The 22,061-nt window shown below is 43.3% G+C and overlaps 1 protein-coding gene across 4 annotated transcripts in view; it reads right to left on the bottom strand.

Moving 5' to 3' along the window:
* Positions 1-22,061, bottom strand: part of FAM149B1 (family with sequence similarity 149 member B1) — a 1,843,046-nt gene that overhangs the window by 679,892 nt on the left and 1,141,093 nt on the right. For all 4 annotated transcript variants that reach the window (XM_069610541.1, XM_069610540.1, XM_069610539.1 and 1 more), the window contains one exon: positions 20,788-20,900. In XM_069610541.1, coding sequence (XP_069466642.1) covers positions 20,788-20,900 — 113 coding nt within the window. The remainder of the gene's footprint in view (positions 1-20,787; positions 20,901-22,061) is intronic.

Genomic DNA, 22,061 nt, shown 5'->3' with positions numbered 1-22,061 from the left:
TAACATTTTCTTTCTACTTCCTGCAACTGCCTTTTCAATCGTTTAACAAAGACTTGACTGCAGCTACTAGAACATTTTGAACCTAGGCACTTTGCCTTGTACTACTGACTCTGGCAAAAGCCTCTTGACTCTGGCTAAATCTGTTACAACTGCCTTCTCTAGATGGTTTCTCTTCAAGAAATGTGTTGGTGCACCTAAAACTCTTATAACCACCTTTCCTTCCCCTTTATATATTGCTGAAGTGCCATTTTGCTCAGTTTTCACCAAAGTACTGTTGATGCTAAAGTGCTGCCTTGCTTAACTTGTTCACAATCCAATTGGGAAGTGTTGCTGGTGTGTTTTAGGAGTCTAAACCTGTGCTACTTGTTCTTTCCCTCCCTCTGAAGAAATTGTTAGAGTGCCATTTCTGCTTAGTTAACACTGTGCCGTATTGCTCAGTTTTCACTCTTGCTCAAACTTGTCTACAACTTAAATAGGTTGTTGTGTATACTTTTCTTGACTGCTTTAACTTACTTTAAATAATAGTGATGTGTGTGAACATCAGAATGTGTAAAATAAATACATATATTCTTTTTGATAAAAAGCTTTGGTCAGTGTTTCCTTGTTCCATAATATTGTAGTCCTAATGTGTAAACCCTGAATACTGCTCATCTCCCTCTTGAGATAAGTCTGACTGCTTAGCCACAGCTACCAACAAAATCTTTGTGATACAGACTGATACCAAAGGGGATTTATTGCATATACCTGCAGTCTTAATCTTCTGTAGTGCTCCATAAGGGAACTGCACAGGATTCTGCCTAACAGCCTTTATACATCTGCCCTATTAAGGACATTAGTTTGATCCCCAGGTATGTGATCTCTTCTGCTGTGTTATTCAATTGTGTGGTTTGGGCCAATATTTCTACTATCTCAGGGTTTGCTGTTAAGTTTTGTATCTCTGACTTTTGTTTGTGATTTTCAAACCCGAGATAGAGCCAAATAGATCCAATTCATTTATCAGCGCCGGCAGAGATTGTTCTCGGTTCGTCAGTGCTATTAACAGGTGGTCCGCGAAGGCCATCATTTTAGGCTCGTCCTCCGCTATTGCTATCCCCTTCCCCTGTTGGGCCTCCTGAATCCGAACCAGTAGTGGCTCAAAAAATATGGCATATAATAAAGGTGAGAGCGTGCATCCGTGTTTGGTGCCTCTACTCAAGGAAACTGGTCCTGACAGGGTTCCATTCAGATCAACCCGCAACATTGGTGAGTTGCAGTTGGTCTTAATCATTTGTAGATAGTTCGCCCCAAATCCCATGCCATCCATTGTGTGGAAGAATTGTGTCCACTCCAGCCTGTCAAAATCTTTCTCTGCATCCAGGGACGCGAGGATAGCTGAGGTGTGGATCAGTTCTGCTTTCTCGATTAAGTGACTTACCCTGCGAGTGTTGTCTGATGTTTGCCTCGCGGGTAGGAATCCCGATTGGTCTGGGCCTATAAGTGTCGGGAGCAGTCGTGCTAGCCTTTCTGCCAAACCTTTCGTATATAGTTTTGCATCCAGATTTATTAAGGTTATCGGTCTGTATGACCCCGGTAGAGTTGGGTTCTTTCCCTGATTAGGGAATACCACTGGTTTAGCTTCATTCACTGATCTGGTTAAGTTCCCTTTAATCTTGAAGCTGTTGAACAGGTTGGTTAATTTTGGTGCTAGGACGTCCTGTTATTTCCTGTAGAAAATGTCTGGGTACCCCTCTGGTCCCGGTGCCCTATTTCTTAGAAGCTTTTTAATTGCACTTAGAACTTCCTCAACCTGTATGTCCCCATCTAGTATCATCTTGTCTGTATCTGAAATTTGGGGGAGATTACGTTTCTCAAGATATTCCTTCTAGCTACCCTCCTGTGGTTCGTCAGACTTGTACAGGGTCTGGTAATAGTCCCTCAGTATTTCCCCCATATCCTCATTAGATGTCTTTATTTGACCTTGTTTATCTCGTAACTTCAAAATCGATTTCCTCTGCCCTTCTTCCAGTAGTTGTCTTGCCAGTAGTCTATCCACCTTGTTTGCTTTGAGGTAGTAATTATGTTTTAAATGTTGGAGTGCTATTTCCGCTTTTTTACTTTGTAATATCCCCAGTTGGCCATGTATGTGTTTGAGGGCTAGTTTCACTTTCCGACTAGGGTTGTTTGCTACTTCTTTTTATAGTCCTTTCAGTTTCCCCTCTTACTCTTCTTTCCATCTGTTTCTCTGTCTATCAGGTCACCCCGCAATACACCTTTCAAGGCGTCCAGTAAATGTCTTGTGGTGTTTCTCCTGTGTTGTTATTGGAGTAGTATTGTTGAATCTTGTCTTTTATAGCTTCCACTGCTAGCTGATCCTGTAATATATCCAAAAAAAGACGATCATTTCATATTCTCAATGCATAACTCGAGCATTGTTCTATCTATTGATATATGTTCACAGGATTTGTTTTTCTTGTGTTCTCTTCTTTGTACCTGCACAACCCAATAGGGTTTTCAGATTTTAGCAGAACCTGTTTGTTATCCATATGAATCCAGTTCATTACGTTGGACTATACCTACTTGTATGTTGCTTTTACATATCTCTGGGTACTCTATCCACACATTGTGTCAACTCAAACTTTTTTTATTAAATGCATCAAATCATGACATGAGCTGTTTTTATGTGCAACTAGTTGGTTTGGTGTGACTTCACACCCTGAAATTCTGTTTTGTTTATTGAACTACACCCATCTGTGCTTTTCAGGGCATAGCCAGGCGCCCTTATCTACGCCCTGGCCCTGTTAAGGATTTCAATCAGGCGACACACACCTTGGTCTCAGCCTAGTATGTAGTGCACAACTAAGATGCCTTTCTACTTATTTTATGCAAATTCAATATGAGATGGTACACAACTCGGATCACATCCCCTTGTTCAAATACCCCGGGTCACAATGGACCAGGAACCAGGCCGGTTGGCGAAAATACAATATTTTATTTATTTTAAAATTAAAAAAAAAATCATACAATGTTTAATATGGGGCAGCAATCTCCAATGGGGTGATAATTACAATAGAAATGTAAGCAATACACTTAATTAATCTTCTCCTAGAACATGTACATAGCACAAGTGAATGGGAGCACTTTTAGAATTAGGATAAATAGCACCCAAGTTAGGATTTCACCCTGCAATGTACCCTCACAACCCACAATTAATAAAATTAATAGTGGATAGAAAGAACCCTTTGCAAAGGCCTAAAATACCACTCGAATTTCAACAAATCATTAATTAATGTATGGTTAAATTATAATATACATCTGTTTTATCACGATAGCATGTATGTTACATCACTGGCAATCACAAGGCAATGGATCAGCAAAAGGCATAAAAGTCGAAAACAAGTGGACAGTTTAGAACATGCTGCAGCCAAATGACACGTTGGAAAACTTGCAATTTACCTAATTCCCGTTTAAAATGCCATAAACAGTTTCTATGAAAAATGGGTGAAATACTCTGATTTGCAATCAGCTTGGGGAAAGATTTATATCATAGGGACAAGACAACAGTGAAAGGAGTTCTCTAGCTAAAAAACTGGATGAGATATGCAAGATAGAAAAAGAGTCGATGTGAGTAAAATGAACCCGTGAAATAGGAAAGAAAATCAGTTGAGAAAACAACAGAGTTACTTTAAACTAGACTATTAAAACTACACCGCCACAGAGGGACACAGTAACATCCAAGGTTGATTCGCGACTTCAACCTTATCACTCCAGCGTCCAACCCTAAGCGGAAACTAGTCTGATCACTCAAAATATGACTAGGGGCTTAGGATTTACACAAGAAAAAATTAATAAAGAGATGGCGCTAGCACTTTAGAAAGTCAAGGACAGGTACACGGATACTTTCTAACAGTTTCAACAAGTTACCAGGGTATAAATATGACTAGTTGGAGAGTGGGATAAGGACAAAGGCAAGACACGATAGGCTATGCGTTTCTATGGGGTGGCGATTATACTCACAGTCCACTTTTTGGTTTTGGGATTTTTGGACAGTCAATCGGGTCTGGTCACCACACAGCGGCGCGCCTGGCAAAAGTCAGCTGGGCAAGGTCTGGGCACCGGGTAGAGAACAGCTTGGCAATTCTGGTCACTGGAGGTCAGCGGGCATGCAGGTAGTGGGCAGCAAGCCGGTCTGATTTCAGGATGCAAAAGGTACCACTGCTTTCCCCTTTTTGTTAATGGGATATTAGTGGGTTTTTCTGGGTCAATGGCCTTGCTGGAGTAGGAATTCAGCTATGCTTGGGTTTTGCAGTGGGCTCTGGAGTAGGGTCAACAATGCTTTGGCCTTGTAGGGAAAATCTGGAATCGGCAAGATGAATGGAAATCAGGAACGCAGCGCAGGAATTCAGGAGCGGGTGTCTCCTAGAGTCCTGTCATGGACTCTTTGTAATGCATAGTGACATCATAGAAGTAAATGGCTGGACAGGCTTAGCTAAACACACCTCTAACCCACTGGATTGGTCAGGGGTGCTAGTCCCCACCTCGCTCTCAGCTGGTAGGTTCTAAAGGGCAGGATGGCAGATTTATGATGAGTTTTACAATGCTCAAAAACCTCCCACAGTTACTTTAGCTAAAATCTGATTTTGCCTCAAATGGTACATTTACACAGTTGAAGTCTCTTAGCAAATTACATAAAAAGGTTACATATTTTATGCAGACCATAGCAGTCCAACTCTGCAATCTGAGACATTATTTTGTACGTTTAATAATCTTTGGTCATTTTCAGTGTGAAATGTTCGGCCTAAAATTCTGTAACTTTACATGTGCTTACATACTATCATAGGACCCATTTCTTTTAATTTTTAACCTTCCATCATATGTCCTTTCCCCATGATTCACATTCTTCTGGCATCCGTGTCCATACATGCTATTGACAGCCAAGACCTCTTATCTGAAAGCCACAAAAATCACATTTAAACCGCTAAATGTTCATATTTTTGCAAAGTCCTGCTGCAAAGATAAAAGTATTTAAAGTTTATTTATAAAATAGTCTCTCGAAACAGATAGGTGGTCCTTTGTGCTGCACTGAACCATTTTTTTTTCTCTTCAGCTACCACCAACTGTCATTTCCTCCAGAGTAAGGTGGGGGTTTCCCAGCTTGATTGAAGCTTTATTACCCCTTCTCCACTTCACACTTCCGTGTCCTGGATATTCCATTGTAGAGGGCTCAGCCCAGACCAGATTCTGTCCAACCTAGTAACTATCACTGGGGTGTTAGTATCTACTGAGAGGGCCCCTTTTGTTTCTGTCATCCTCTCAGCAGAAACCTGTTTTTGGCTGACATCCCCCCTTGCAGCCACTGAAGTTTGATTTAATTGTATTTATTTTTGTTCTGAATTGGAAGAAAACCTGCTGAATAGAACCATTTCATACATTGTATTTTCACAGTACAATCCCCTTTCACGTTGCTAGGCAAGAAGTTATTTTTGTTTGAAATAGTACTCTCAAACAAGCATTTTTCTTCTTTAGTTTGCAAAGCACATTTTTACACATGTGATGCAAGCTGTTAGCACTTTGCTTTCAAATTAGATTTTTGACTTTACACCTGGATTCCACACTGTTTTGCAGCCATAGTTATTTTCTTGTAAGCAATAGTTTATTTGAACCACCTATGCACAGAAATTTACATAGCCCAGAGCTGGAGTTTCTTTGAATTACTGATCATTGACACTTTGTAACTTAAAAAGTGAAGCTTTTCCCGTGCAGAGAAAAATTAAGTTACTTTGTTGATTTTTCTCAGATTTGGTTTGACAGAGCCTGTCATTCAGGGGTCATGCTCGGTTTTCCCGAAGCACAGTGTGAATGTGGATAAGCATGGCAGGGTCTTATTAATAAAATATTGTGATAAGGAATCAGAGGAAAAAGAGCATCAGAGCGGCATCATTTTTAAATGTGAATAATTCGCTTTCTCCATGGAACTTTGGGCTGGCAGCAAAGCAGCACTGCTTTTTCACTCTATTTCTTTTGTATACGTAAGAACACCCTGGCAGGCTTCCTCAGTGTGCCCCCTTGTTCCATCCTGCCCAATATGTGCTTGGCAAGATAGTGCAGTCATATTTTTGTGGCTGCAAAACGCAGTTTTGAGGCCATCGTGCTCACAGAAGCCAGCGCAGCCATTTTGCTGGTGACAGCAGATGCGCAGCTTGGTGATGTGGGGAAGTACAGCTTAGTGGGTAACTATATCCCACAATGCCTTTCTCAGGGTTAATTTGTTCCCCTTTTGCTCCCTCCTTAGTGTTGTGCTGCCATTGCGGGGGGGGCGGTACAGCCGTCGCACTGCAGTGTCTATTGATCCAGGGACGTTCCGATGCTCCTCCTTGAGCAGCCCAGCACTCTCGGAGCTAGTCACCCATGGGGCTGTCCTGGCCTTCGGGCACTTGTACTTGTCTGGCACCGATGTCGGCACCCCATGGCTGGATCCCTCGCTGCCAGTGGTGTTCTTCCCTCCCTTTGCTCTTCCGTACTAGAGGGGGGATTTGGGCCGGTGCCTCATGTCCCCTACTCGGTATCCAGTCTTTCCGCCATCTTCTCTGTTGGCAGCCCGCCTGAAGATGTTTCTTATGCTGGGTGCGTACTACAGTCCGGGTCTCCGGTTCTCACTACAAAGTGTATTCCTTGGAAGCGTACGCTAGGTAGGATGGTATCCTCCTCTTTTTCCGGTTACCGCATTCTGGGGGTGTAATTCACAGTTGGGATCGCTTTATTGTCACTGCTACTGGCGCGGCCCGGAGGGGAGAGACACCTACACACGTCCTCCTCTGCCTGCCGCAATCTTGGATTCCATGTTTTGCTTTTCTGACACATGTAATGACCTCAGAACTACTTACCGTATTACACAGACCAAAAGTTCTTGGATTCAGGAAGGCAATAATACACACATAGACCAATGATTGGAATATACTTGGCTCTTTACAGGCCCTTTATTCACACACAGATTATAAGCATACAAATAGCTGTTGGAATAAATGCAACTGGTTATACATAGACACAAACAAGAATAGTTACGAAGGGTCTGCATCACTGCTAGTGCAGTTGTAGGAGAAAACTTCATCTCAGCCATGACAACACTACCGAATCCCAAGGCAGGTAGGCAAAGAGATCACACGTACTAACGGAGTCTGGAGCGGGGCATCCTCCCTCAGCGGGACTTCATCACCTGCGGTTCCAATCCTCTGTCTCCTCATCCGGATACCTCTCATCTTATGGGGGACAAATCTCCGTCCCTCATGGGTTGCAAAACTGTCAACGGCCGAAGAACAGGCAAGCATGGGAAGCAAAGAGCAGAAAAATCCAGACAGTAGTGGAAAAACCCAGATGGTCTTCCGCGCGCTCTTTCCCAGCACCCCTTATCAATGCACCTGCACATCTCCGACTCCCTTCTCGGCTCGTCCTTGAGTGAACAATACAACAACTATGCTTCATAGTGAGCTCCTCTGTTTCATAACATAACATTGCACTTGTCGCAGAATTCATGTTCACCTAACTGAGCTCACAGAAACATAGACTTTCATTGTAGTTTGGAAGTGAATGTCCAAAATGGCCACGCACCGGTGCCATGTTGTAGCTCATTTACACACACGCATTACAGACATGGATAAACTTTGGTCAATCCATGCATGTTTAACATCTGGTGCAATGAAGATGGTGAATAAACTATGCCACAAAGCAACCATCAATAATATGAGATGGGCTTGTATCATATTGATTACCGGTTCTTTGTATATTGAGCTAAACCCAACAGAGAGCTGAAGGCAAGTCCCCTTTTATGCACACTCCAGAATAAAGACAACCCGCTAGGGAAATAGGCCAGGAGATAGCATTGCAAGGATAAGAAGGTTTAATTGTACAGAATACAATTATCAGCAAAGGACTCTGCTGCTCAAGAGCGCTCCTGCTCTTACAGTTGCAAAACAGGGTTTAAAAACCCCACAATCATCATAACATACAGTACAAATTGGTGGCACCCTCCACATGAACTTGCTCCATAGGGGATGCCAGTCATTAATTGGTTAGCTCCTTCCCATCGGTCTGGATACATGTGGGTCAGCTGGGCTCATCCTTGCGGGGAAGGTAGGAGCATACATTAATACATTGTTTCTGTTGAAATTAAACATGCTAATCCTGGTTATTAATTCATTGTGGCAGGCACATGGGACGGCATGGAAAGCGGTGCCTGGGGGAAGGGAGGATAAAATACAGTCATGCTGACCCACACATTCAGGGCTTCATTGATACCGCAGTTCCCACACTCAGGATCTCCATCCGGGGTTTTGATCTTTCATTTATCCCTCCCTGTACCTCGTGTTACAAGGGATATGTTTTCTCGCTTGAAAGAAATAAAACCCTGCATGCTTAGATCTTCTAAGAACATTTGATTTGTGTTGGGACAGGCAGGTTGCTTGCTTATCAGGGAATGTAAAGGTGTGGGGCTGGCTCCGGACTGGCTGAGTGGGGGTTAGAGACCTAATGGCAGTTTATTGGTGATTAATGGACGCAGTGCGGAGCCTAATGTTGTCCTTCGGAAGATACTAAATATTCGCAACACTGGAAGAACGAGGGGGAAGTGGACTTCCGTGGGAAGAGGCTCTGCGGAGTCAGTCTGCCTTACGGAAATTAGGCCTAATGAGCTAGGAACATGAACAGCGCAAGCCTGCAACTTATCTGTTTTGGGCCTCATACAAAATTGAGTCATGTTTTATGGGTTTTCTAGTTTATTAGTGCAGCGCATCTACTTCTAAATGCTACAGTGCCTCTACATCTTGCCTGATGGTGCAGATTACCCCCTCCCTTGTACGCTACATCACCTCATATGGTGTTTGCCTTACCTGGAAGCGCCTTGGGGGTGGGATAGGCTCATTTCCATCCCAACAGGGCATTGAGCCTTATCTAGATTGCGTTGGCCTTGGATATGCTTGAGGTTTATATAGCCAGCTGCGTAACAACACATTGAAGTTGGCTACATTTATCTCTAAGTGGTCACATCTTAACGACAATGTAAGGTTTGTGGATCCCCTCAGGAATCGATCAAAATGTTCTTATTGTTCTGCCCTGGAGATGGGGACCTGAGGGAATCTTATTTGCTGCCACTTTTTAGGCTGTGGGATGTTAGATTGAGAGTTGCAGCTGTATCTTTTTGTAACACCTCGAATGATCTGAATGCAGTTTATTTTGTATCGAAATATGTTTTTAGAAGATGGTTAAGAATAATAAGTATTCTTAGATCTATGTGAGTAATTCTACAGATTATCTCTCCATTGTGTCGGAAAACAATCATGTTGGGTTTGGTTTTAGTGTACATGTTGCTGATGAATTGTATAGTGTTTTAATATTGTATCTGCAATGTTTGTTGCATTGTTGCTTTTACAGCCGAATAAAGCTATTTTTTAACACAAATAAGAACCATCATCTTCGTGGGTCACCATTGTTGTTCCTCGGCTGACCAGTGCAGAAAAGTTGAGCGGGACATAGCACACTACACATGAATTTTTTCGTTTTTCAAACATGCCCTGGGTGAGGAAGGCAGGGCCAGATTGACCAGGGAGAGAAGGCCAATACCACCAGAAGAGGGCAGATACAAGGAGGCAAACGGAAGCAGGAAGTGTGGGTTATTCAGGTGAGGTCAGAGAAGGATGTGCACAATCAAGAGGTCAGCAGGAGGGAGGGAGGAGTGGCAGAGCGTGGAGGCCTTTTCAGGAGCAGGTAAGGTATTGGCTAAGTAGGGGAAAGTAGTAGTGAATGTGAGTGTACGTGTTAGTGTGATGAGTGTGGTTAGCAAAGTTCACATAAGGAGTGAATGGGAAGTGTAAGACACAAGATGAAAGAGGAGTGGTTGAGTAGTGTGGAGAAGGGGATGGTAGTGTGGAGGAGGGAGTAGCAGATGGTAGTGTGGAGGAGGGAGTAGCGATGTGTTGGAGGGAGTAATGAGTGGAGGAGGGAACAGTAGTGTGGCGGAGGGTGTTGTGGAGGAGGAGTGGGAGTAACAGAGAATGGAGGAGTACCATCAAAAGGCAGAGGCCCGAACGCAAGGTAAAGGAAATAATAGAACAGACCATCCCCTTGGCTCACCCCCACCCGCACTATCCCAGAGTGCTTCGCCAACTTCTATGAAAACTTATACACCTCTGAAATAACTTCCGACCAATCAGACACGTCCTCCTGTTTAGCGTCCATCACCATGCCCACAATATCGCACGCAGAAGCTGAGCTCCTCGACTCCCCAATCGTTGAAAAAGAAATCCAAGATGCAATCATAAGGCTAACGCTGGGCAAATCCCCAGGGGAGGATGGTTACACCGCCGGCTTCTACAAAACTTTCAATAAGCAACTAACACCCTTCCTAACAGAACTATTCAACGAGATAATAGAGGGAGGGTGGCACCAGATTCTTTCAAGAGAGCACTGATAACAGTGATTCCCAAAGAGGGGAGAGACCCCAAGCTCTGCGGATCTTACCGCCCCATCTCCCTCCTTAACTTTGATGCCAAAATCTATGCCAGAGTATTGGCTGCAAGACTGGAAACACTAATGCCCCACTTAATTCACTCTGACCAGGTCGGGTTTATTCTTGGGAGACAGGGAGTCGATAGCATGCGCAAATAATTACACCTCATCCATGCAGCTCATAACCTTCCCAGCGACTCTGCCCTTCTGTCAATCGATGCAGAGAAAGCCTTCGACAGGGTAGAGTGGGAATTTCTGGGAACAGTCCTACAGAAAGTTGGAATAGGCCCGAGAATTTGAGATGGGATACGAGCAATATACACATCTCTCAAGGCATCGATATTTGTAAATGGAGAATACTCGAGATGGTTCGAGCTAAAACGAGGGACCAGACAGGGATGCCCACTCTCTCTGCAATTTTATTTGCGCTCTCCTTAGAACCCCTAGCACAAAAAATGAGAGCCGACCCTAATATAGAGGGAATGCGACTAGGGAAAACGAAATATAAAGTAGCACTGTATGCAAACAACATTCTCCTACACATCACTAAGCCTCTAAAATCCATCCCCCACACACTTACATTAATAGACGAATATGGCCAATTCTCGGTGTTCAAAGTAAATAGGACCAAGTCCATACTGTTCCCCCTCCAGGGATCTGCTGAAGAGAATGACGCCAAGTTCCTCCCTCTAGGCCTTAAATTGGAACACACTACTTTACAATACCTGGGCATACAGATCACCAAAACCCTGAACGACCTATATGAAGCCAATTCCCTCCCTTTCTCCGACAATTCGCAGCGGATCTAAAAAAATGGAACAAACTCACGATCTACTGGCTGGGACGAATTAATGCTGTCAAAATGGTATACCTCCCCCGATTCCTGTACCCCTTCGAAATGTTACCAGTTGAGATACCAAAAGGGTTCTTTATGGAAGCCAAAAAGATTATGATACGATTCATCTGGCAGGGGAAGAAAGCGAGAATTCCATACAATACGCGAACACTTCCCAAAGACAAGGGAGGAGTGGCGCTCCCTGACCTGAAAACTTACTAAAAAGCCGCCCAGTTGCGTGTCCTAATCCCACACCTTAGGGATCATAAAAACCTCCAATGGGTACAAATGGACAACCATCACCTGTCCCCGGCTACAGTATCGGAATGGCTATGGACCCCACACAAGAGGGTGCAAAGGAAAACCAAAGACCACCCCATATTGAGCACCATATGGAGCATATGGCGGACAGGCTAAGAAATGCGCAAATTCACTACCTGGCCGCCCCCGCTCAGCCACCTATGGTCACCCGGCATAAACAATCACATTCCCAACGTGGGGAGATTCCAATCATGGTATGAGGCGGGCCTAGAAAGGGTGGGGCAGCTGCAGAGAAAAGATTGATTCATCACTCTTCCAGAGCTGACGGAGGCATTGGGTATAGGCACCATATCCACATTTCAGTTTATCCAACTAAAAGGTGTATTAACAAAGCCCGAATGGAGAGACAAACTTAAAAGAGACCTTACCCCGTTTGAGAAACTCTTGGACACTAAATCTGCCATGAAAGGTCTCATATCTGCAATGTACCAAGAGTTAATAGTGGCAGGAGAGGGATCCACGGACCCCTTGAGAGCTATATGGGAAAAAGACATTGGAGAAGAGATACAACCTGATCAATGGGAAATAATGTGTAGAGCGGCTTCCAAAACCTCCATATCCAGTCAATACAAACTCCACGCCATCAAACTCTTACACAGGTGGCAATACGATCCCCTCCGACTCTCCAAAATGTCCCAAACAATGAGCCCAAGATGCTGGAGAAAATGTGGAGAAATAGCCAACTACTGGCACATGTGGTGGGGTTGCCCACGCATCAAAGTGTTCTGGGACGAGGTCCTGGGGTGGATCAAGGAAATAGACAGGATTCAAAGGGACGCCGATCCCTATTTAATATTATTTGGCCTGGAAAAAGACAAAGATGACTGGATCAGAGTGAAAGGCCTAACTCCCCACCTACTCCTGGCTGCTCGGGCCCTATTAGTGATCAAATGGAAATCCACAACAGCTCCAGGAAAGAATGAATGCATCAACTTGGCATCAAACATTTATTCGATGGAAACAATTACCGCGTCCTTACACGAAAAGCGGCTCAATGCGAAGCTTTATGGGTGGACTTTAAGAATAAATACTTCGCAACAACCTCCAACTCCCAACCCGGGGAGCCCAGAGGGTCATGAAACATAACGAAAAAAAAACAGCAAATAACCGTGGAAGGAAATTCATATCAAGTGGTAATAGAACCGCCAGACAATGGAACTATGTTCACACTGCCTTTCAAGTTCCCACGCTACAAGAACGTTCATAAGATGTATACTAATCCAAGAAGGGGAGGGAGCTGGGTGTGGGTAAAGTCTAACCTTTGATGTGATACACCCAGAAATACGGAATTACTGTTAAATCGTGAAAGTGAAATGATATAATATGTTCCATCTCAGTTAAGCTATTATATGTTAATGGAGGTGTACAACATAATGTGACATTTTTTCTTTCTCCTTCGTTTTTCTTCTTTTGTGTTACTCATTTAAAACTAATTAAACCAAATTTAAAAAAATAAATAAAAAAAAGGGGAGGCAAGACCTAGGAGGAGTGGAAGACATCAGAAGGACAGAGAATTGGAGGGAGGCGCAAGAAGGAGAGGTTGGAGAGGCGATCCACTAGAAAAAGGGGGCGGGAGAGCATACCAAGAAAGGGATTGGATCTAACAGTGTGTCTGTAAGGCATAATTCTCAATTCCATGTAAGACACTACTAACGGGTTAGAGTAGGGAAAGTTAGGAAGAACCTGAGGGAATATAGTTGAAGAAGACACATTTGTCTTTAGGCCCTCATCCATATTGTAAGACAGAAAAGTAGATAGGAGAGGTCAACCGTATGTTTATATTTAGCCTGGGTTAGTGATGCATGGGTTAGGAAGGAGGTTTTAAAGAAGACAAGAGAGCTAGGGGCATTCCTATGGCCTGCAAAGAGCAATAAAAACCCTTAAACCACCACTGATATTCAGAGGGATTCTTGCGCCATCTGGGACAGTAGTTACTTGAAGAACTTGCTGCACTAGGCGTAAGAGATAAGACACAACCATGTCTGTATTGCATAGATACCGGTCAAGTTGTTTGGCCCTGCAAATGCGGCATGATTTCTGCCAACAGCATCCAAATAGTGACTTGGTTGCAGGTCTTGATATCCTTGGTATGATCTCAGTCCTCGTACCTCATGCTTTCAGGCATGTGTAAAAGCTGGGAGTGTTGATGCTCGAATGAGAACTAGGCCTTCGGTCTGTGAGAGCAAGTCTGCCCCGAGGAAGACGCCACAGGGGGCAGATGGCCACATGCAGAAGTTCCAGGTAGTGCATACTCCTGGTCAACTGGGAGCAATCAGGATACTTTTGGTTTTGAATCTTCTTAACCACCTTATAACGTGAGGCATGACAGGAATTGAAGGAAAGGGTGCACATGTGGAAAGTTCCAAAACACCAAACACAATCCCCAGCGCTCCTCTCGGGTTGTAATTACCTTGAGAAGAACAGCTCACACTACTTATTGGAACTGGAGTCAAACAGGTCCACTCGTGGGGTTCCCCAAAGAACAATGACCTCTGAAATAACTTCCTGGCATAGCTCCCAATCGTGGGAGTCAGAGTCCTGCCTGCTCAGGGCATCAGCCATCGTGTCTCTGCAAAATGGACTGCTAACAAGGAGATCCCATTCTGCAACACCTAAAACCAAAGCTAAATAGCCCCCCTTCACAGGGGTAGTAAAGCCACACCTCCCCTCTTGCTGGGGTATTGCATGGCGACTGAGTTGTTCAACATAATCAAGACCATCTTGCCCTGTATCGAAAGCAAAAACACTACCAGCAGCAATCTGGAAGCCTGCATCTCTAACAGATTTATGTGAAGTTTTGTTTCCACTGCCAGAGACCATAGCCTGCTCACCATCAGCCGTTGAGGTGTGCACCCCAGCTGATCAAGGAGGCATCCATAACCATGGTTGTCTCCGGCCATAGTTGCTCAAAAGGTTCTCCCGTCATTAAAGTTCTCTCTGTGGGACCACCACATAAGGTCCTGCGATACCCTGCTCAGGAGAAAGTCTGCCATACAGTCGGAGAACTGACCACTGAAATCTGGAGGTCAGTTGAAGAAAACACATCCTCAGGGGAGCCTCTGGCACCAGGAAAATGAAGTACTTGAAACACATCGCACAACACCTGTGCCATTAGAATGCAGCTATGCCCCACAGCAAAGATTCAGTCTGACATACTCTCCCAACAATCCCACAGCACCCATCCACAAGCCAGCCCGACATGGATAGGGACTAAGACAAGAACAAAAACAGAATACATCTCGCACTACCTCTCCACCTACAACCCTACCACAATGGAAAATAAACAACCCACAAGGAAGTATCCAAGCAAACTTGGACCAGAACAGGACACCAAACCACACATCAGAACACACAGAACACAGTATCTCCAAATACATTTTTGGAAACACCCCAACAAGAATCAGAGCCAAATGTCATTCCATAACCATTCACACCCATTCACACATCACCAAAGACTGGGAAAAAACACACTCATACAAACAATCAACCTACCACTATGGACCAGAAGAAACACTTCCGTCAACTTAATCGAACTCCTCAACGAAGAGACGGAGGCCCCAACCACAATATCAGCGAACAATAACCTCACCCTTGAGAGAACCTCAGAAAAGAAAACCCAACAAACGCCTGCCCGACCGAGATGCAAGTAATGTTAGGCAACAAAAAACAAGGAAGAGAACACACACTACACTGCAGCCTACTCAACGGAAGATCCCTGGTCAAACACAAAACAAAGATGTATGACCTAAGTGAGGGCGGCACCGACACACTCTCTCACAGATACATGGCTATCGGACAATTACAAAACAATCGCCCACAAAGCCATACCAAACAACTTCAAACTAATGTACTCTAACATAAAAAGGTAAAGAAGAGTTGGAATTGCAATGGCGCACAAAGACCACACCAGCACCAAGGCTTTCAACCCAACAAAACCCACTGACTCCATTGCTAACCTTTCCACTTTTCATGATAACATAATTATCCTGGGAGATTTCAACATCTCGTTCAAAAGAGAAAACGAAACCACAGCAAACACCCTCAGGGCCCTACTGGAAACACTCCACTTCAAAAAAATAGTGAATGGACCCATCCATGGTGCCAGACACACCTTGGGCACAATTTTCTGCACAACTTGATCCCATTCACCGCCAAACTTCCAAACCGCATATTGCCAGGAAATATAATACCGCACACTACCAACAAAAGAAACTGTAGGAGTCTTGACCTGAAATCCCTAATAGAACTAATGGAACAAACCAAACATTACCAAGCTAAACAGGAAAAAAAGCTAGATGCCTGGATTACAGAGGCTCTAGACCAAAAAGCACCATCAAAACCGTTCAAAACCACTGCATAAAAATAGTCAACAAGATGGTTAACAGAAGAACTGAGGGAACGCAGAAAAAAAAACGTAAATTGGACAAAATATGGAGAAAAAATTACAATCAATCGGATAAAATACCAACAACTCAGAATGTACAAATCAGCAGTCCTTAAAAGCAAAAAAGCATACTATGCCACGAGAATCCAATCAGCAAAAAACCCCACAAAACCTATTAAAAATCAAATTAATAACAAAACAGAAATCTTGCAACAAAGGCATCAGACCGTCACAATCCCTATGCGATGGCGTCACTAACGTCATAAGAACAAAAATATAGACAATTCAACAGTCCATTGATGCAAGCCACACACCAATAAACGCACTCAGGGAACCACCAATAACTAACACACCCCAAATGCAACTACACTTTACGGTTTCAAACTCATAGATGAAGAAGTTTGACACTAATTAAAGACACCAACCTCACATGACCCCCTGTTGATCCATGCTAGCCAAGCATCTTCAAAGAAATCCTCAACAACAGAACCCCAGCATCATACTTCCGGCTACTGATGAACCTATGTAATCACAGGAATAGTACCTAAAACCTTAAAATCAGCGTACATCAAGCCCCTCCTAAAGAAACAAAACAGGAAGTGCGGAAGACCCCACCAACAACCGACTGATATCGAACCTATCCTACCCAGAGAAACTATTGGGGAACCATGTCTACAAAATCCTACTCAGCCATGTACAAACCAATAGAATACTCAACCCTTTCCAAGTCTGCTTTAGACCCATGCACGGAACTGAATCAGCACTCCTAGACATATGGGACGACCTAAAATAAAAAGCAGATGATAGCCCGCAATCAGCCCTCATACTATCGGACCCATCAGCTGCCGTTGACACAATCAGGCATAAAAATTTAATCCAGAGTCCTGAGGAATGTGGTGTAAAAGACTCCACTCTACAACGGCTAAAATCCTTCCTCACTAACCGAACCGAAAGAACTTACCTACCACCTTTTACTTCTCCTGCAGTATCCCACAGGGCTCTATCCTCTCCCCACTCCTTTTCAATGTTTACATGTCCCCCCTAATTAAACTGATTCAAACTCACGGACTGACTGTCTACAGATATGCAGATGATACCCAACTCATCTTCAAGATATCTTCAACCCAAGACCCCAGCATCAACCTCAACATATGCCTCACAGACATATACACATGGATGACTAGCAACAATCTCAAACTAATCCCAACCAAAACAGAAATAATGATCTCCCTCCCAGTTTTAACGCAATAGACATACAAATGAACTGGCCTCCAGACATGGGAACCCAACCGGAAGCATCTGCCATAATAAAAAACCTGGGAATACTCATGGACACAAGAGACTCTCACTAGAACCACAAGTCAACGCAATAGCAATTTTTACCAGCTAAAATGGATAATTATTCTCAGACTATTCAAGACCATGGTAAGCCAGTCAATCTGACCTATTTGTTGCTCATGGAAAGGATAAAGCATGTCAGACTAACTAAACTGAGGGTGACGTGGCACAATGCCTGAAGGACAGTAATGAGAATCTAGAGGCTGATTTGTGCGATACTTTATTAGCACCATCTACTTTACCTGAAGTTGTAGGAGTGCTGACACATAACATGGCATTAAAACCTGAAGTGGGAGAGTTTGATCAAGAGTTACCATCTACCATTTTGTTTAGGAATACAAAAATAATAGCTGGCCTCCCAAAAAGAGCACATACATGTCAAGCAAATACGATGGCTATTACGGATGATAACCTAAGAGGTTTTGCTTCGGACTGGAGAAACTTTGTAATCACGGATTTGGAGAAGCCTATTGGACCTGAATCAAGGAAGGTCTTTCGTAACAAGGTTTTGCATTGGTTACATCAGAGGACTGGGTCTGGATCTATAAGATCTTCTGACTTTAGGGTCCTTAGGAGGATCCAATTAGACAATTGGTGTTCTCGAAGTACTAAAGACTGGGTTGGTGGGATGTGGTGGCAGCAATCTTCTCTCCTTCCTTAGCATTTGCAAAAACTTTAATCTGGGTTCATCTAATCAAACACTGGTTTGGATTTTTAAATATTGCGTTTTGCATTTATTCTTGTTTTATTGCTTTCCTCTTCTGCTTGTTTTCTTATTTTGCTGGGTGAATTGTTTCTTGTTTGTTAGCACTTCTTATGCCTGCGGCCCTTGTTTAAGCGCTTTATAAATAAATAATACTAAAACTAGACAAAGAAATGCTTCCAGCTCTTGCTATTAATCAGCTGGATCCTCCCCTACCTCTCCTTCCCACAAAGGATCTTTGCAATCATCTGTTTAGTATTTTCTAGGATTGACTATGCAAACAGCTTCTACCTTGGAATGCCAGAACATCTCATAATAAAATCCAACACATCTAAAATACGGTAGCAAGGATACTCAGAACAGAAGAGACCACATCACACCATTAATGAGAAGCCTACTCTTGCTCTCAGAAAAAAAAACATTAAGTTCAAAGCCCTCTGAATCACTCAGAAATCACTATACGGACAAGGAGCTGAATTCCTCCAAGCCAAAATCAACCGCTACAGGAAGAAACCTTAGATCAAGCAACAAACTCCAAATCGAAACAAAACACTACGAAAAAAGGACATTCGGAGGAAATGCATTCTCCCACCTAATTGCCAGTTTATGGAACTCAATCCCGAAGGAAAAAAGAATGATGGAAGATCACCTTACTTTCAAACAATGACTGAAAACCTGGCTATTCAACTCACCATGACAAGCAGAAAAACTAGCACCACCCAATCCAATCACTATGGACCCAACACAATCCAGGGGCAGTATGGATCCTGAAAACAACAAAACACCCACACTAAACTAACCACTAACCACCCCTGCTCCTCGCTCCTCTCCAGCATACTCACTCAAACCTCACACGCCCTCCGGGTCAGCATACCCCCCACCCACCTCACACAACCTTACAGGCCAGCCCTATCACACACACAACACTCAACCTACATATCTGCCAAAAGAACATATTGCTGCAAACAAACAAACAAGACACTGGACGTTACCCCTCCAGACACAAATAACCTAGTGCACACAATCCAATCACACTCAGAAAGCAGACCAACAGAGCTGGCAGTTTCTCCTGGTTCTGCAAGCACCAACAGAAAAGAACAACCTCTATCCTTACCCCCTCTTCCTTCAATAACCTACCCCACCCACTTTCTTACAGAGCCACGCGAGCGCCTGGAGACCATGCAAATGTTAACAGTGCACTGTATACGTTAACATAACATGGGTTGCTAGCAGGGACTTGGTCACCCCTACATACCTTTGTATTGGCCAAAATGCACAATCGCGTTTGAAACGCCTCTGACAGATCTTCCCATACATTGGACTTCGATCCCCCAAGGGCGTTCACCTACAGCACTTTGAGACCATTCCAATGGGAAAAGGCACTATAGAAATGACAAGTTACATTACATTTCACATCCAAACGATCCGCAACCTTTTTTCTCTGATTCTTCGCGAAATCCTCCAATAACTCCCAACTTTCCTTCTTGCTGTAACACCTTTCTCCAATGACTTCCCCCACTCTAACTCTTCACTCTTTCTCTTCCACCACCCTCTCTAGCCTATGTACTCCTTACTTTTGCCGCTTTGCAACTCACTCTAAATGGTGTCCTTACGCTATTCAAAAAGCCCACACACTGACGGGGTTGGGAGCTGCTTTTATACTTTCTGGACTCCTTCCTCTGGCTGACTACCAGATTAATAGGCTGTAGCTGTGACTGCAGAGGAGGGTATTGCCGTGAGTGGTCTCAGTTAGTTCCTTCCTGTGCCTGTTTGGTGGTGGGTCTCACTGGGACACATGCTTTAAGAGATCGGGTGGCCACCTTGGATTTTACTACAGTGTGTGGCGTCCTGTCCGCGTCTGAGTTGACATCTCTTCTTTAGGTTCCCGTTCAGGCTACCCAAGTTGCTGACCTGGAGACAGAGCATGTTTTGCAGTACATTTAGTGCTGCACATATTTCCAACAGCCAGCCACATGATAATCTCCAAACCCCCCCATTTAGGTTGCGATTCAGCGGTTTACCTCTTGTATACATATGCAAGTCATGGTTGTTGGCTTAAACTGGGAATGCCAGTAAGAAAATGCATTTGCTGAAGGACTGTGAAGAGGGCATATCCCTGAGGTACACCACGGAAAAAGCTATTGCCTTCAAATAGAAATGCACACAGATTCGCTTAGTTTGTCCGTATATGCAAAAAAAAAAATTCATTACATGAGGGTGGTCACACAAATCCAGGAATATTTTGATAACAGGTTGAGAACTATGCAGTGATTGATGATGGTGCACAAGCATGTAGAGAGGTATAGTAGTATAAGTGCACATTTATGGCCACTACCAAGGATAGCCAGTAGTAGTTTTCTCACATTCAATATAGTGGACCAGGTACCATGGCGAGTTTGCAAGCTTGGCTGCTAATCGTTTACTATGCCATTGTGTCCATTTGAAAGTAGAGTTTCTAAAATGTTCCCAACTCAATTGAACTGAGTGATCTTTCAGATGGATGCACCCTCACATTACATTCAGGAATTGATGATCCTTCAGAACAGTCAAATCCCACAGGCAAAAAGTCAAACAAGAAGAGCACAATTCTAAAATGTCATTTTGTTTAAATAATGGGAAAGTGTCAAGAAGTCTGTCATGAAACTAAAATTCCAAAGTACTCTTGTGGGATCTTCATCAGCAACCCTGCTCTTTCACTGTCAATGCCTGAAAGAAAAGGGGGACTTTTCTTACTAGCTTTTATCCATGAGAGACATGTTTCTGTGCTGTAGGGGTATTCCTTGAATTGTCATTATGCTGTTAAGACTCCATGGAGGACCAGTACTTGATGCCTGGGAACGTGTTGCCTGTAAAATGATACACAGAAAATGAAACTGTTAGAATTTAATGTAAATAATTGATTAATAATCTTAAACTCATTTGCAGATTTCCTATAGATAGTAGGACATTAGAACATGTATTTGGAAGATCTGAGACCATACAGAAAGTGATTTACCACAAGTAACTGTGTTACATATTTGCATCTTCTTTGAAAGTACTGGTATACTGTAGTGGAATAATTGGCACCCTCTCAAATTTACCATACAGGACATTGAACGTATGCTTAAGTGCAATAAACCAATTCATACAGAACTTCTGAAGGCTATAATAGGGCACCATTCACCTATTTCACCATTTTAAAAGGGGAAGAATATGCCTATTTCTTCATTAGGCAGATTCTGGTAAAATGTGGGTAAACTAGTGTAAACTTTAAATAGGGCTAACTTAATGGGCAAATCACCATCAGTCAAAGTGAAGCAACAAATTACATAGGAACTTGCATTAATTGGATAAATCGGGTGTTAGAATACTGCAGTGAAACAGGCTGATCAACAACTAACCACTAACAGATCCTAGCCATTTTGCATTCCATACGCCATTGCAATGAGAACTGAGCGTAGACCGACGAGAACCGAGCGTAGGCAGACTTCTTTGAATTCTTTGTAAAGGGCCATCAAGCAGGTCACTAATGTGTAAGAGTGGATGGTCATTAAACTATCCTCCATCTAATAATTCATCCACTGGCATGGCAGACCTCTTATGAGAACCCATAGACAATATCTAATTAGCACACCATTTCTAAAATATTTTCTAAAAGAAATAGGCTACCTTCTGCACACTTAAGATGACCAAGGTAACATCCCCTTTCTTAAAAGGGTTACTCAGAAAGCAGGTAAACCATCTGCCAGTGATTCCTTGGTGTTTTATTGTACCTGGGAGTGACATTGGTACTGTCTGTTTTGAATCAGCACAACTACCTCAACAACACCTAGCACTATTTGGGCCCCGCTGTATCACCCAAAGACGCTGAGACGTTGTTTCTATCATTTCTATTAGTTTTATTTGTTGTTATAACGGATCCATAATTCACTGAAGTGTATTTACAGGACTGTGCAAATGAAACTATTACACACATTTCTACAAATCTGTTTGTTTAATAATACAGATACAATAGATAATTTACATTA

This window comes from Ambystoma mexicanum, chromosome 8 (genome assembly GCF_040938575.1).
Source record: "Ambystoma mexicanum isolate Mex_15411 chromosome 8, UKY_AmexF1_1, whole genome shotgun sequence".
NCBI lineage: Eukaryota > Metazoa > Chordata > Amphibia > Caudata > Ambystomatidae > Ambystoma > Ambystoma mexicanum.
Note: the sequence above shows the minus strand (reverse complement) of the source record. Positions and strands in the feature narration are given on the sequence as shown.